The 17,172-nt window shown below is 37.1% G+C and overlaps 1 protein-coding gene across 1 annotated transcript; it reads right to left on the bottom strand.

The window, feature by feature from the left end:
- Positions 1-761: 761 nt before the first annotated feature.
- On the bottom strand, positions 762-6,232 carry LOC145055382 (DEAD-box ATP-dependent RNA helicase 20-like). Its single transcript, XM_079003688.1, has 14 exons — positions 5,803-6,232; positions 4,574-4,666; positions 4,297-4,461; positions 4,059-4,154; positions 3,693-3,767; positions 3,318-3,479; positions 3,016-3,096; positions 2,730-2,828; positions 2,117-2,212; positions 1,902-2,033; positions 1,734-1,808; positions 1,555-1,644; positions 1,371-1,445; positions 762-1,259 (listed from the first exon to the last, which is right to left on the bottom strand). Exons 1-14 carry the CDS (start codon positions 6,184-6,186, stop codon positions 1,077-1,079), a joined length of 1,806 nt encoding a protein of 601 aa, XP_078859814.1. The 5' UTR covers positions 6,187-6,232; the 3' UTR covers positions 762-1,076.
- Between the last annotated feature and the right edge of the window lie 10,940 nt (positions 6,233-17,172).

The following is a 17,172-nucleotide window of genomic DNA, read 5'->3' as shown; positions in this document are numbered from 1 at the left end:
TGAAACCAGTTGTTAACGGTCTCGGCCTTTAGTAGTTCTTACTGAACCTCGCCCAGATGTAATAGTATAGTTTTATGGTGTAACTAAACCTAATCAAGGGCGTATCTACATATAACAAATGTGGGTCCTAGGACCTACCTATATTTTTAGTTTTATATATTAATTATATTGAATAAAGTTTAGGAATCATCTTGAGAAAAAATATGACCTACCTTACATCATTTTTGACAAGATAAAAAGACAAATAAATGAAACAAAAATGATGATGGATTTATATTTAAATTTACAAAACAAATAGTTAATATTTATTAAAACTTATTTCATATAGGAGATCAAAAGAAAGAGATGTAATTAGTTGATATTATAAAATGAATGGTGGATGGTTATAATAAAAGTTGAAAAGCAACATAACTATTGTTGGTTCTAAAAATAATTATTGCAAACAAACTCTTTAATAAAAAAGAGATTTAGTCGTGCAAAATAAATGTTTTTTTTTACAAAAATCTAGTTTTAGGGGCCAGGTAGACTGGTTTTTACTAGTTCGACCCGACCCGATTCATCACATGGATTGTTTAATTTTTAGATTTTTCGATTTCACTTAATTAGAAACCACGTACTATTCTATTATAGATTCACGACTGAACCTAATACACTAGTTATATATAAATAATATTCAAAAAATGTTTTTGGCAACCACGTTTCACCGTTACAAAAAAATTTAAAAAATAAATAAAGAGTCACCAAAAAGCATGGATGAGAAATACGAAAGCAAGCAAGCAAAGTACATGTACATGAGACAAAATTGGAGGGATTTTGTTTTGTAGTTTATAAGTAGTAATAAAGCAAGTCCATGTCCTAAAAAAAAAAAACCCAAGTTTGAAATGCAGATGCATCAGATTATACACAGCAGAGCAGCAGCCTACGGTATCTACCAACCTCTCTCTCTCAACCTACTTCACCTTCTTATTGCAATGCTATCACATTTCAATAATGAGATCTTTTTTTTTTGTTTTTTCTTGTTTAAAAGTCGAGTGGTACCGCAGAGTCACGGAAAACGTAGTAGAGACTTTACCACCTTAATCGTCCCACGCATCATCAGCGGAACCCTCATTCTTGATCATTGCATTGGGAGCCGGGGAAATCATGTACTTGTACTTGTCTTCCACATTTATGGATGATATTGTTGCTGGCAGCTTTGATTGTGCCATCCGAGCCTCTTTCTGTGCTGCTGCTGCTTCTCTCTCCTTCCTTCGTGCAACCTACACATCACATCTCTTTATCATTATCAACTATTATTATATTATAATCATTAATCAATCAAATAAAAAATACTATTCTCTTAAATTAAAAAAGCAAGTGTATGTATGTACCTTGCCAGTGGCAAAAGCTACTGTGTTACCAGATTGAACATCTGCTATTGCTTTCCTTATTTGTGACACAAGAAACTGAAATACATACCATACATTGTATTTAGTTGCTAGTATTAAAATTTCATTTGCTCAAAATCAAATGTTGCAATTTCCAATAGGAAAAAAAAAGGTAAAGGTAAAAAACCATATCACGGTCTGTATAGAATGAAGTAGCTCTTCCTGTTGATCCTGCACGCCCTGTCCTTCCAATTCGGTGCACATAGTCCTCCATCGTCTGAAATCAAACCCAACACAGATAAATGCTAACTTACTTTTCCCATTTTATTTACTCTTTTACTAATAAACCTCATAAAAGATAAATACCTTTGGAAGGTCGAGGTTAACTACATGAGCAACACCTGTAACATCTAGACCACGAGAGGCAACATCAGTAGCAACCTGCAGTGCAAATCCCAAACACACAAACAAACTTATTACTACAACTCTACCCTACCACTATTTATATTTATGAAATTGTGAGTTGTAACATACCAAGATGTTAGTGGGACCATGTCTAAAATCACGGAGTGCACCCTCTCTTTCGCTCTGAGTTCGGCCTCCATGAAGAGCAACAGCATTTAAACCCTGAGCTACCAAAGCTTCAGCTACTTCATCACACCTTGTCTACATCCACACCCAAACCAAACAATAATACCAATTTTCAGTAATCATCAACAAAATAAAAATCTGCAATACAAATACTTTACCTTCCGTTCAACAAATACAATTGTTAAGGGAAATGGGTGGCCTAACTTTTCAGCCAGTGCAGCCTCCTCAACAAGCAAAGATAGCAACCGATCAATCTGCAATTACAAGTACAAAATCTTAATTATTCCTAATGCTGCAGAGATTGGTATCAAAAGTAACTGAAATATGAGTATTTTTCAAGTTTTATGATATGTACAGCTGCCCAAGATGACATGACAAAAAAAAATCATGGGTTTACAAGTGTTGCATAATAAAGAATCAAACACAGCAATAGTTTTCTGGAAAAAGATGACTGTAACTCAGAAAATACAATAATATATACCATATAGAGTAATTTAACAAATGAATAAATACATAAAAGGCCTCTATAATTCATGTTGGCATGCCAACACAAACTTTATTAATAAAATTTACCATGTCAAGGAAACAAGTATCAAGAGACAAAAATAAAAGGATTAAGCCAATAAACATTCAGATTGATATTTGAATAATGATCAAGAAAAAAACACAACATTCAATATCTTGATTATCAAAATTAACTGTGCCTATTAGTTGGGTCCAACATTATTATAAGTATGATTTAATGAACCTAAAATCAAAATCGGCATATACCTTTTCACTTTCGGAAATCTTCTCCAATGTTTGGGATACATTCTCTGTTGGGCTGCTCACTTTTCCAACCTTCACTTGTACTGGATTTGTCAAATATTCCTGAAATTCATACGACACAAGGGATGTTTAGTTCATGAAACAAATTCACATAATATTAGGATCTACTACCAATATCAAGCTTCATTGTGCAGACAATTTGTCATAAAATGCAATTACTTTTTTATCATGATTAATAAAATATATAACTCAGAATGACCAAACAAAGAGAATATAATTTCAGATAAACCTGTGCTAATGCTTCAATCTCCACTGGCATAGTTGCACTGAACAACAGTGTCTGATGCTTTTCTGGAAGATTATGCATCACCTAAAAATAAAACAAATTAATCTTCTTTTGTTTATCATCAAATTACAAGAGCCTATATATGTGTGTGTATATGTGTATGTATATGTATATAAATACATACATTTGTACACGCACTTGGAATTTTAAATGCTAAATATATAAAAGATATTTCAACAGTGCCTATTTTCCAAAAAGCAACTCTATGAAGTTGGCAATGGCATTGACATTAAAACACAATTTACCTCTCTTATTTGAGGTTCAAAACCCATGTCAAGCATTCTATCTGCTTCATCAAGAACAACATATGAAATCCTTGTGAGAGATGTGTTTCCCTGTTGTAAATGATCAATAAATCTTCCAGGAGTAGCAACCACAATTTCCACTCCTGCCCTTAGCTCAGACCTCTATTACACATCCACAAAACAAAATACAAAAATATAAACTTCTGATGCATCTATAAAAACCCACAAGATAGTATCTTAAAAGTTGTATAAACTATAAAGTGACTCAAACAATTAACCACTTTGTCAAAAGAACATGAAAATTTGCTTCTTGCAACAGTTGTTTAGATAAACAATCATATAATCCACATGAAACACCATTCCAAAATCAGTCACCTGGTCAGCAATGTTTGTTCCACCCACAACGATTGCAGTTCTGAAAGACTCCACTGATTGACTGAAAGCTTTCACCTGTAACAACCCCATGAAACATGTAAACCTTCTACATTGGACATGCATATAATATAATCAAAGATTCAAATCAAACACAAGTCAAAAGCAGTTTCAAGAATTACAATAAATTTATACTAATCACTAAAGCCCTCTTCAACATATAGATAATAGCTCAGAGCTTATGAAAAAAAGTAAAGAAGAATCTTTAATGAAGTCACTAGTTGTCATACTAAACACTTGAATTTTAACAAGTGCAGTGTTTATGAAGCTATGGAGAAGTGCATATAAATCAACCATAAGATACCTTACCTCTTTCTCTATCTGCTGTGCAAGCTCTCTGGTGGGAGCCAGCACTAGTGCTAAAGGACCATCTCCCCTCCGAACAGGTGGCTGAGCTATACAATGCTGCAAATGTGAAAGAAATAAACAGAAATGAAAAAAAAAAAAAAAAAAAAAAAAACACAAGTCATCACATAAATAGTAGCTCATTGTATAAAATAATTTATTATAGCACAAAGTATACTTGATGATTTTCATGAAGTGGTACCTGTATCATGGGTATTGTGAAAGCAGCAGTTTTGCCACTGCCTGTTTCTGCACAGCCTAAAAGATCCCTTCCACTTAGAGCAACAGGCATTGCCTGAGCCTGTATAGAAGTAGGTGTTGTGTATTCATGAATAGCAATATCCTTCATGATGCTTGAGGCCAGACACTGCAGATGTTAGAGAAAATGCATTACATCAGTCATCAATTAGTGGAAATTAATCAAATATAACATATTGTATGAGACAGAAAAGGCATGTCAAATTATATAATTTGGTTACCATATCTGTAAAGGATTCAATTGGTGCAGGTGCTGCAGGGGAGTCAGGTGTGACAGTAACATCAACATTGAGTCGTAATCTGACCTCTTCTATCTGTACAATTATAAAAATTAAAAATTTAAAAAAAAAAAAATAATAATAAAAACATATCATCTCTTAGCAAAATTAATAAAAAGAAACTCCATAAAAGCTAGTGAAACATCAATGACAAGTAAACAACCAACTGATCATCTTTCAATGAAAGTCATGTTTTATTGTGAAAAGTAATAATAAAATTAGGACAGTAGTGAGCCCTCCATGTTCAGCATATGTAACATGGAGGGGCTACTTGATTAACATAAGAGGTCCACAGTTTCAAATAGATACCACATAAACCAGAGTTTATAAATGCACTTCTTTATCTCTGTTAACCATCATTTAAATTGTCATAGAAAATTTGACATTAACCATGCCCAACTTTTAGTTTTAAATCTCCTTCGGGTAACTTAACAACTCATTAGGATAACCAGGTCGCCACTGATCTCTAGCTAACATAATGTGATAAAATATTCCTCAAAGTGCATAACATGGTTGTATGAAATTCTCAAAACGAGTAAACATGTTATGCTGTTTAAGGCACACTTTAGTTCATTTTATAGGAGCACATAAGATCCCTACCCTAACTCCTAAGGCAGACAATTAGCTGTCCGAGATCATAGATTGTGTACTAGCGTATTATCTTAATTGATTCTCCCTCTATGTACCAAAATCAGAGATGCATCTGTTCATTTGGAGGAAATTTGGAGATTTTAAATCTCAAATTTATAGAGTAAATGTGATAGAACCTAATAAATTTGTACATTTGGTGAGAATGCTAGAATTTTAGAGGATCAACTCAAAAGGTTGAAACTCAACATGTGTCCCTAACTTCAAAACTGAGGAAGTAATACTTATTATTTTTATTCAATGTAAAAAGTTATCACGTCTGGTTGATAAACCAGATAATCGGAGACTCCAGATATGCTTCCTATGAATTCAATCATTTCACGATTCAACTATAGAGACGCTTAAAAACTCTAAAAATGCCCTAAAACTGAAATTAAAACCAAAACAAGAAACAGTTGTGCCGTAAGGATCATTTCATCTTTAACTAGGAGCGTTAGTTCTCAATCAATCTCATAACCGAAACAGTTGTCACGCACAGTTGAAAAATAAACAAGTTTTCCTAAAAGCAACGTCGAATACGTAACCTGCTCAGGTTTAAGACGTAGAACGCGTTCAGAAGGCTTCCATTGAGGAAGCACTACGTTAGGAACAGCGAGGGCTCTCGACGGTTGGATGTGGTTGTTCGCTGAGCTCCGTCTAGGAGTTGAATTAGAAAAGGCATTGTTGTTGGATTTAGAGTTAAGTTTGTGGTTTGTGGTGATGTTATCTACGTTTGTGGGGGTGGCGGTTGTGGTGGTGGTGGTGGCTGTGGCTGTGGCGGTGACGGTGGCGGCGACTGACTTACGGAGGTGAGGAGGCACATAAGACATTGTTTGGATGGATGAGTGTGGAGAGTGTGTGTGTGTGTGAGAATTGGTCCGCTGCGGTTGATGTTCAATCTTAAGTCCGAATCTCAGCGAAGTAGACATGCCATTAGGATTATCTCGGAAGTCGGAACAGTATCTTGAAATTAGGGTTTATTTTTCAAAACTAAAAATATTTGGGGTATTTCAATCTCATTCTAAATTTCTAATCAACGAAAAAAAAAGAGTAAATCGCATAAAATTCATTATGTTTAAAAAAAAATGACTTTGACACTGTTTATTATTTTTTGTTTCAATTTAGTTATTAAGTTTTTATTTTTTTTGCAATGTTAGTTGTTAACTGTTTAACCGATCAACCTAGTTACATATTAATCATTTGACCGTTGAGTCCAATTACACGTTGATGTGGCATGGTGTGTCATTCTTTGGCGACGTGACATCATGCATGATACTATTTTGCTATGTGGCACTTAGTTGGCATGATGGTCTGTCAAAATTTAAAAAAAAAATGACATAAAAGACATTAAAATTTTATTCTTTTTAATTTTGACACTAAGTTTTTTATTTTTTTTTTTAATTTTGACACTTAATTTTTTGTTGCAAATCGAACATTTTTTTTCAATTTCATTTAATGTTGACTATTTTCCATTTGAAATCATATAAAAAAAATTTACATTTGAAACCGTATAAATACATCTTTTTATATTTAAAAACCACATTTTTAGTATAGATACAAGGCTATTACATGTAAACCATAATGTTATGTATAAATATGTATCATTCATATTATAATCGTATTTTCATTACATACATAACTTTAATATGATCTTGGAGGTGCGGAGTGCACAGTCAGATAAGTTAATATGATATCGTGAACACAAAGGTTCATGGTTGCTTTAATTACCAAAGGGTCGTTCGTTATATATATTCATGATTTTTGGTTCTTCTAGATATACTTCTTCTTCATTTAATGTTACTATGCAAAAGTCTCGTCTCAAAGAACATCAAACAAAGCAAGGTATTATGTGTTTCTGAATTTTAGATTTTGCATTAAATCCAAATTAAGTTTTTTTGGATTATCCCAAATATGTTTTTCGTGTTACTGTAACACCAATAAAATTCAGGTCGAATTTAAACTTTTAAAAACATCTCAAATACCAAGAGTTATTACAAATTTGTTTTCAAAATAGTTTCATATCAGAGTATCCCATAAATCCAAATCAAAATATGAGGAAGTGTATGATCACGCCTTTGCCTTCCCGCGATCATCAGAAGTACCTGAAATAAAATCAACAACTGTAAGCACGAAGCTTAGGGCCTGTTTGATACCCATCTGACTCGGTTTGGGTCAGATGTTTCGGCTTTTTCGGTTAGACATTCTTGTTTGATACATGTTGATTCAATCAGATTGTCTGGCCCAAATGGATGGCTCAGTCAGATTAGAAGAAATTGCTGACTCGCCCAAAAGACTATCCTACCCTCTGATTTCTATTTCTCTAGTGACCTAAAAGAAACATCGCCCAAACCATTGACAACTCCCAATCGTTGCCATCTCCCTTCGGATCTCCTCCCTCCTACAGTACAAGCTTCGTCTTTTTCGGCAGGTAAGCTCTAAATTCATAATCGTTTGTGTTTAGATGAGCTATTGTTATGAAATCAGATTTCTATTCCATTTTGATTTTTCTAATTTCTTTGATTTCTACATAATAGCTGACTGAGAATTGGTTTCAATTTCGGAATTTTCCTGTTGAACATGTATATGGGTTTCGATTTTTGTCATGTTCATAAGTGAATGGTTCGATTTGTGTTGCTCTATTCCTATTTAAATTTTTCTAAAAGTTCTAATTTTTTGTTGTTATGTTCTTGTTTGAAAAGTTTTGTTTTTTGATGTTGAATTCACATCTGTCCGTACATATATCTGTTTTATAGCTTGAAATCATTTTTGATGTTGAATTCATATCTCTTCATACATTTTTTTTTGTTATGTTTATGTTTAATCACTAGTGATGCTCCAGTTATGGATGCTAATTATAACCAAATAACATTTCACCTGCAGCGTTATATTGGGGATCATAATCCTTGAAATTGATTGAGGAGAGGTTTTGTTTAAAGAGAAGCAATGCAAGGGTATGTTGAGTATAGCATTTTTAGTGGTTTTGGAAAAAAAAAAAAAGCAACAAGCAAAACAGCTAAAGAAAAAGATAAGGGAAAAAAGGAGAGAAATGACTTTGATATTGTTTGGATGAATTATGCAACTAGTATTTGGTTTGAAATCCCATGTTCTTGATTCTTCAATTTCATCTATAACTTGCTTAAATTGATTGATGAATGTGAATATTGGCAATGAATGAATTACTTGGATTGTTGAAAAACAATGAATCTATTTATAACTTTATAAAAATAATGATTTATTTTATAATTTTTATTTGGGTTTTTAAACGATTTGTATGTAATTTATATTTTTTATGATAATTTTTATGTTTTTTATAACTCTTCAGCAACTTCATCCATAATTATATAAAGCAGCAGGGGAAAATGGTAACTTTTCATCAGTCAGCACATTCAGTCAGATCTAATCAAACAACATCATTTCTTACTCGGTTAGGATTTCTTACCTAGACAGACCTTTTCCAGTCAGCACTTTCTCAATCAGCAACTATCAAACGGGACCTTAGTGAGTTCCCCCAAAATACCAACGTCATACAATCATAACCATATCATATCATATAAACAAACATAACAACCATGCATCTCGAGTCTACAGTGTGACTGGTCCGCCCGCACCGGGCCTTCAATCCACCTGGTCCACTCTCTAAGTCTACAATATGACTGGACCGCCCGCACCAGGCCTTCAGTCTATCTGCCCCACTCTCCGAGCCTCGGCACGTCTGGACCGCCCTCTCGGGGCCTTCAGCCTATCCGGACCGCTCGTCAGGACTTCGGTCTGACTATGTGCCCTCCTGGGCCTATAGTCTATCCGGTCCGCCCTAGGTATGTTGGCCTACAACACGAAGTAGGACCCTCTTGGGTTTTCGAACTTCTGATCCATTATGTGGACTCTAACCCCGGCCTAATCCTAGGCCTCACGTCGATCATCCACCCTCTCGGAAAACCGTGGTTTGTTCCCTGACCCGCGTGTCTACCACATACGCTAAATAACCCGCACACTCGTGTTGAATGCACTGTCGAACCCTGACAGCTAACAGAACCCTCAATGGCTGATGCTCCATCTGAGAATTTCCAATTCTCCCCCACTTGGGACACTAACTACTACCTATTGGCGGCGAAACCAAAACACAACCCAATCGTCCCTACTAGGTATTATCACCCTTGACTAGGGAACGATTAACCCCAGGGTGAACAACCTCCGCATAACAACCCTCCCGGCATGGATCAACCGAACTTCAAAAGAAACTGAATCCCAGTTGAAAACTTCTATATCTTCGATTCACAGCTACGAGTCATGGAATGGTGATCCTATATCCTAACTCCCCATTCTCCAACACCCCTGGATACTAGCCGTCTGCAACCCCTCAATATGAAACCCCCCTAACCCTCCTATGTTCTAATGACTCATGCAGAAAGAGGTGGAAAAATTCACAATATAATCATAAACAGTAAGATCAGAGATGGAAACGTACCCGTTGCCGCATCTGGCGTTGTCCTGACTTCCTCTGCCGTAAGCTGGAAGGCACGTCCTTGAGCCCTCGGAGGCTCCGCTCTAACCTGACCCGTGATAGTAGTCCTCAATGTAATAAGCCATGGACAGTTGGCCTTCATGGGACCAACCTGATGGCAGTGATAACAAATCCTCACGTCCTGTGGCAACCCGAACCTTTTTCTGTTTCCATTAACCGATTTCCATTAATAAAATTTAAATTTTATTGAGTTTCCGTCAAATTTCTTTGTTTAGAAAATCATCTAGCTTTATATAATTAAATTTATATACGATTCGAAATCAAAATCGCGCGAAAAACCAGAAGTTTTCTTGAAAAAACTAACAGTTTTCGGCCTAAGTGAGTTTACGGTCGTAAACCCGTGTACGATCGTAAACCCATGTACGGTCGTAAACCCGTTTGCAGTTGGTGCCAAGTGGACCCCACCACCGACCATACCCCAGTCTATATATATGAGACCCTCACCTTCATTTTAACCTTATTGGCCGAAAACTCTCTCCTTCTCTCTCTAAACTCTTGACCGTAATCACCAAAAACACCCTTATTCTTCCGAAAATCATCGAGAATCGTCATTAGGAGTTGATTTGGAGCATCTAGAACACATTTTTGCATCGAATCTAGCATCCTTGTTCTTGAGTGTACGGTCGTACACCCTTCAAATCTGCAAATCTTCATTGACCGTAAACCAGTTCACGGTTGTACACACCTCAAACCTTCAAAGGTCGTAAACCCTTCAAGAGGCAGTTCACGGCCGTAAACCTCCTTCATGGCCGTAAACTCCTTTTCACGGCCGTAAACCTTCCTGAAGTGGTGTATTAGACTGAAAACCCGCTTTCCTCGATTCAATCAAGTCCCGGTAACATTCCTTAACCGAAAGCAAGTGTTTTTCTAACACTTTATCCAACGAAATCAGTAATTTAGATACATATATGTATTTAATTGTTATTAAGATTCCGTTAAGTGCCACATACAACAACTCAAGGGTCTTCGTTTCCAGTTCGTTGATTCGAAGCTTGCACACGACTAAAAGTAAGTTCATACCCCTACGCTTTTATGATTTTTAACGTTTTCAGGGGGAATACAAGCCAAATACAAACGATTATTGTGAGCTAAAATAAAAGGACTTCAAAAAGTTTAAAACTTATGCAATTGATTCAGTCCAACGATTTCTATGAAATATATAGATATTTTATCCCTTTTGTATTATGTGGAACATAAGGGACACTTTCAACTAGAAAACATAATTGCATAGTTTTCAGAACAATACATAAACCAAGTACAATACATTTCAGACAAACTATAATAGGTATAGTTTGGGGAGTTTATCATACAATTTTTACCAATCCATATTTCTTACATGGTCAATCATATAAACTATGACAACTTTAGTTTATGATATTCATTACTACATTCGGATAACACTAAATAATTATTTAAGTATAATTATTAATACTCTACCAAGTATACAACGGTTTCAATTACGAGAAAACCATACAGAACTACACGTAAACTAGTTAATACAGGATTGTGAGACAACACTTCAATTGTACCTTTCGGGGTACAAGTTAAATCCTATCATAGTATAACCATAGTCTCCTGAAGGGAGAGCCTGAGATTTGTGAATAGATCTATTCAGGACTGACAATCCCACACCTGAACTGCTAGCTACAGTTAGGCAGGCATGCCTGGGGTGACAAATGTCATTTATCCTGACACTTGAAGAACATCGTAAAGGTCACTAGGTCATATCAAGCATGGTTATACGACTCATGTACAATAGTATAAACTAACCTTTGTTTATGGGATTTTATTCTTCGTTAGTTTTATTTTAATTAATAGAACTACCATACATTACACTGGAGGATTCCAGGGATACATTACTCGGTTTTATTTTAATTAATAAAACTACTATACATATTGGTGGTAGTCAGGGTTTTCAAACAGAACATACTATACAAACTGGTGGTAGCCAGGGTTTTCTAATAGAACATACTATACATACTGGTGGTAGCCAGGGTTTTCAAAAAGAATTTACATGTTAGAAAATATTGGATTTTATTGGGAAACATGCATACATTTTTCAGAATCCAATGACTGGTTTTCATTACAAAAACATTCTTATGAACTCACCAGCTTTATGCTGACACTCTTTCAAAATCACTTGTCTTCTTAGGAAATCAGTAGACAGGTACTCTCGCCGACTTTTCAGAAGATGGAGCATTCAAAGTCTCGTCTTTTATATTTTTCTACTTTTGATGTATAAAAACATGAATCAAACATATGTAAATACTTAATATATATTTAATGTGATGGTTGTGTTTACTTTGATTACTATGGTGCAATTTTTGTGATACTACATATGACGTTATCCACCCTCGAACGTTTCTGCCATTTCGGTTTGGGGTGTGACACGTCCTGAACCGGGGCCAACTGGCGACAATCCCTCGTATAGTGCCCTTCCCTTCCGCACTTGCGGCACACACCACCGGACTTACAAACTCTCATAAGTGTGGCCGCTCTGACCTCCAACCCTAGAATCAATGGTCTTGGACCGCTTTGGCGCCAGCTGAGACTGCACCGGGGCCTGCCTCTGCTCTCGCAACTATAAATTAATCTCCATCTCACGCCGCCTAGCGGCTTCCTATAAATCCAGCAACGTATCACATCGTTGGGTAGCAACGAATTGTCTAATGCCAGTCTTGAGCATGATTAGATATCAAGTCATCTGAGCCTGCTCGGAAGCAAACTCCGAGCAAAACATCTCCATCTCAATGAACATACGGGTGATCTCCGTCACCGACTTCGTGTCCTGTTTCAACTCCAAGAACTCCTAAGTTAGCCGCTCACGCTCGAACCATGGAATGTATCAGGATCGGAACATCTCCCTAAACTGATCCCAAGAAACTGCAACCCTCCACTCATCCAAATAAGACCCTGTCATCAATCTCCACCAATCCTTCGCCCCGGACCTCAACATGTTCGTGGCACACCTGACCTTCTGGTCAGTCGGGCAGGAACATGTGAAAAAGCGCCCCTCGATGTCCGATAGCCACATCATGGCTATGATAGGGTCTTGAATCCCATCGAAAGTCGGGGGCTTTGTGTTGTCGAAGTCCCGGTACTGGAAGCCCCGCCCGGCTCCTCCCCCTGGCGCTCTTATAGTCGCTGAAGTTGCTGCGATAGCCGTCTTAGCTAGGGTTGCGTACCTGTCATCAAAATACTCCATCATAGCAGTCTTGATAGACCCAAACAGCTCCGGAATCTGACTCCATACAATCTCGACCACTTCCTCGCGGATGATCTCCCTTACTCAATCGTTTGTTAATGCTGGTCCATCCTGACTAATGACCTCTGGTGCTGTCGGGGCACCTTCATCATCCTGTCCTGATCCTGATCCAGATCCCGTCACGAAACGCCTCGTAACCACCATACTGAAAATATAACTGGAAGATTTCAGACAATCCGCACAAACAATGGGGAACCTAACCCCAACCACACCATAGGGGTTGTGACTTTCTTGCTACGCATATGGGTCCTTTGCTTTCAGTAGTACGGGCCTATACTACCTTCCCCACCTACCCATATTTGTCTCAAGTATCATCACAAAACCCTAACAATATATATAACATAACGAGTACTCAATCCTCACTCCTAGATGAATGTTAAATATCTCCTGATCGGCCTCCCTGTCCTTTGCTTTTAGTAGTACGGGCCCATACTACCTACAGTTCACTTGATCCGCTCTCTGAGTCTATAGTATGATTGGACCGCCCGCATCGGACCTTCAGTCTATCTGGCCCACTCTCCGAGCCTCGACACATCTGGACCGCCATCTCGGGGCCTTCATCCTATCCGGACTGCTCCCCGGGCCTTCGGCTTGACTATGTGCCCTCCTGGGCATGCAATCTATCTGGTCCGCCCTGGGTATGTTGGCCTACAGCATGAAGCAGGACCCGCCTCAACCCAACCCCATACCAATCAAACAATCATGTGCACATAAATATCATACGCTAGCATGTATATAACAGATAATCATACCGATCTAACAAATCACTAACAGAACAACCATCCTATAACCAGGATACCGACCTAACCGGTCACTAGCATAACATCATCCTATATACCAGGACACATACCTAAACCATGTCACTAACATAATACCATCCTAACTACTAGGATGCAGATCTAGCATATCAATAAACCTATCAAGCAAATACCCGGGTACAAATTTGATAAAGGGTCGGCCTTGGTGCCTTAGACTCTGCTGATATAGTGAGGATAACTCACCTCGCAATGTCGATCTGAACTGAAGTACCAACTTCCGAAGTGTTCTCTCACCAAAAATCCCAAACTATCCAAAATAACAAATTTTGAGTCAACATGTGGGCTATCAATCCTGACTAAGGGTCCATATAGTTCATTTTGTCTTTTCTCTATTTTAGGCCAAGGCCCAATACCAAATCCATGATCCAAAAGTCCACATATGCGAAGCCTATTATTGGCCCAAAAGGCAAAAGCCCAATAGAGAAAGTATGTGGAGCGTACTCATCTGGTACGTTGGGCGTACTCTCCTAATGTTGACCACCATCGGGGTGGTTGACCCAATACGCTGGGCGTAACCTCGCAGATCTTAAAACTTCCATAAGTGCTTAATAGATTAAGCACTTAAGCTTAAACTTCAGATATACTGCTCAAATGTTGTCTAGGACCATAAAGTCTCAAACTTTAAGACTTTGGTCGACTAAAAAGGGCTCAATACATGGTCTTAATCCATTATGACCTCCTACGAAGAACTAGGGACCCAACTAGCTTAAGCGACCTCATTTTTATGCCTTGGGACCCATTACAGGGTCTGAAAGGACAGCTCAAATCGTCTAAAATGAACCATGCATTATAATGGGACTTTACAGGGCAAAAGAGTGTAGATAAGCTACCAAGGATAGATCTAGAAGAAACTGGAATAAAGGTAACAACTTTATACCTCCTAGAGATCCCAAAACAGATGATGAACCAAGATCTACAAGCCAATATTCTCTCCTTGGATCCTTGATGCACAAGCTTCTTCTTGAAGACACCAAAAACACACTTATAAGCTCAAGAATGATCACTAGGAGGCTAGGGTTCTCTTAAGACAGCTAAGGGAGGTCTGGAGGCTGAAAGAGATGAGAGGGAATGGTCCATAAGGTGCTTAAATACTCCATAAACCCTAAAAGTTAGGGTTCCATCCTGGTACACGTATGCCCAGTGTACCACATGTATGCCCAACGTGCCACTTAAATCTCCAAACTTACCATTTTGCCACTAGGGCCTCTGTTTGCCGTTTCCTTCTAAACCAATGGCCAAAATGACCTAATTAAAATCCGGGGAATGAATTTGAAGCTACTGGAAAAAAATGGGATGTTACAGTTACTCCATGCATCATTGTCAAAAAAGACAAATTTTGGACGATGTTTTCACACACTAGGCATTCACAATGTCTAACCTAATACTTTTAACTAAGGGCGACAATTCTCGACTCAACCCCAACACGAAAATAAACAGGTTTGGGTTGAGATTTTTGACCTGCCAACTCGTTTATTTCATGGGTTGGGTTGGGTTGGGTTACATGTTTCGGTTCACAAGTCAACCCCACTATATACATTATATTTAGAATAATTTAAAGTTTCATTTATGAATTAATGGAATATAGTCAATATACTGTGTGGCCTAAGTGACCAAGTTCTAACACTCCTAACCCCAAATACAATTCTCGACCCAAAGTTCCAGACGTGAAAGGCGTGCATTTGGGTGTTCATTTCATTATAGTCGATGTAAAATGCTAAGTAATAATTAAATTAGAGACATGTATAATTCATATAAATTTAACATGTAAAAAGTTACGTGAAAATGATTCATCGACTCTTTGACCCGAAATGAACTCACTGACTCGCGAACCCACGAACCCATATACTTAAACGGGTTATGTGGGTTGGGTTGGGTTGATGTTTACAATCCTCCAACTCATATATTATATCGGTTGCATTGTGTCAGTGTATTATAAACTGCCAACCTGTGACCTGCCAACCCGAACTTGACCCAATTGTCATGCCTAGTTTTAACATGTATTTAGGTTATAATAACAATTGAGAAAAAGAGGATTCATGACATTGTGAAGGCCACTCTGATGTAGTGGTTGCTTATCCTATGTATGATATTTAAAGTGTTAACCCTTAAATACTTGAAGTGTTTTTGTTAATACTCTAAAGACTTGTTAGACCGAATTCTGCAAATAAAGATATTTGCTTTTAAAGTTATTAAAATGGTTTTAAAAATATAAAATCAAAAGAATGTGTTTCAGTTGTATTGATAAAAACATAAGTTCTGGTTATATGGATCATTTACTTACCAGTAGCTTAATTAGCAAGTAGAAAGTTTCATATCAACCATTAGTTACTAATGGCTTAATTACAAGTGATGTTTGAGTTGGAAAAAAATGATGTTCAATTTGGAGCAAAAATAAAATAAAGTGTCAAAATTGAAAAAAAAAAATGAAGACTTAGTATCAAAATTGTAAAAAGTGAAAAGTTGGTATCTTTTGTGCCACTTGTTTTCAGTTTTGAAACGAGAGTGCCACATAACCAAATATTGTCATGTTACAACGCCATGTCATCAAAAACCGACACGTCATCATGACATGTCAGTAGGTAACCAGATTGACTGGTCTAATGGTCAACATTGCAAAAATAAAAATAAAAACTTAGTGAGTAAATGTTGGATTAGGTGTCTAAGCTCATAACTATAATTTGTATGTACTTTACCCGATAGTAGCATGGTCCTTTTGGGTTGCCTTCGCTATAGCAACTTGACAAGATGAATTATGAGAAAGAGGTTGATAAATGATTTATTAATATATTATAAGAACAACATATTAATTGAGAAATCATATTATTTAATTAGTATTGATCATAAATTAATTTGGAATTAATTTAGTGATCAAAAGAGACTGATTAAAAGAACAAGGACTGTTTATGTAAATCAGTAATAGTTGTAGTTTGGGCTAATGGACCCTATTGATAAGGGGTGGACGAAAACTCTATAGGATTCCATAAAGATTTCGTCCAAGGCCTTTCATGTGGGGGTCTGTGGATTGCTCAGGGCCTAAGCAAGGGAATTAGGGTTTCTAGTTGAAAACCCTAGTAGCAGCTTAACTATATAAGGACCCCTTGGCTATTGTTTTCGGCCCATATGCTTTATAGAAGAACCCTTGCCTAAATTGAGGGCCTCCATCCTCTCTCTCTCTCTTGTTCATCTTTTTCTAAGTGGTGTTTGTGACTCCATTAGAGGTGTAACAATTGAGGCACAAAGCTCTCGAAGGTCAAGATCAAGCTATCAACAAGAAAGGTATTCTTCTAACCCTAGTTTGTTTATTAAATCT

The sequence above is a fragment of the Lactuca serriola genome, chromosome 5 (assembly GCF_051521515.1).
Source record: "Lactuca serriola cultivar US96UC23 chromosome 5, Lser_US96UC23_V15, whole genome shotgun sequence".
In the NCBI taxonomy this organism is placed as follows: Eukaryota; Viridiplantae; Streptophyta; class Magnoliopsida; order Asterales; family Asteraceae; genus Lactuca; species Lactuca serriola.
This window is presented reverse-complemented; position numbering and strand designations above follow the sequence as displayed.

Excerpts from the sequence above, each read along its gene's own strand:
- LOC145055382 (XM_079003688.1), bottom strand. The coding sequence starts at position 6,186 with ATGTCTACTTCGCTGAGATTCGGACTTAAGATTGAACATCAACCGCAG. Across the intron at positions 2,034-2,116 it reads TTGTATTTGTTGAACGGAAG|ACAAGGTGTGATGAAGTAGC; the intron begins GTAAAGTATTTG and ends GTGTGGATGTAG. Across the intron at positions 1,809-1,901 it reads ATGGTCCCACTAACATCTTG|GTTGCTACTGATGTTGCCTC; the intron begins GTATGTTACAAC and ends TTTGCACTGCAG.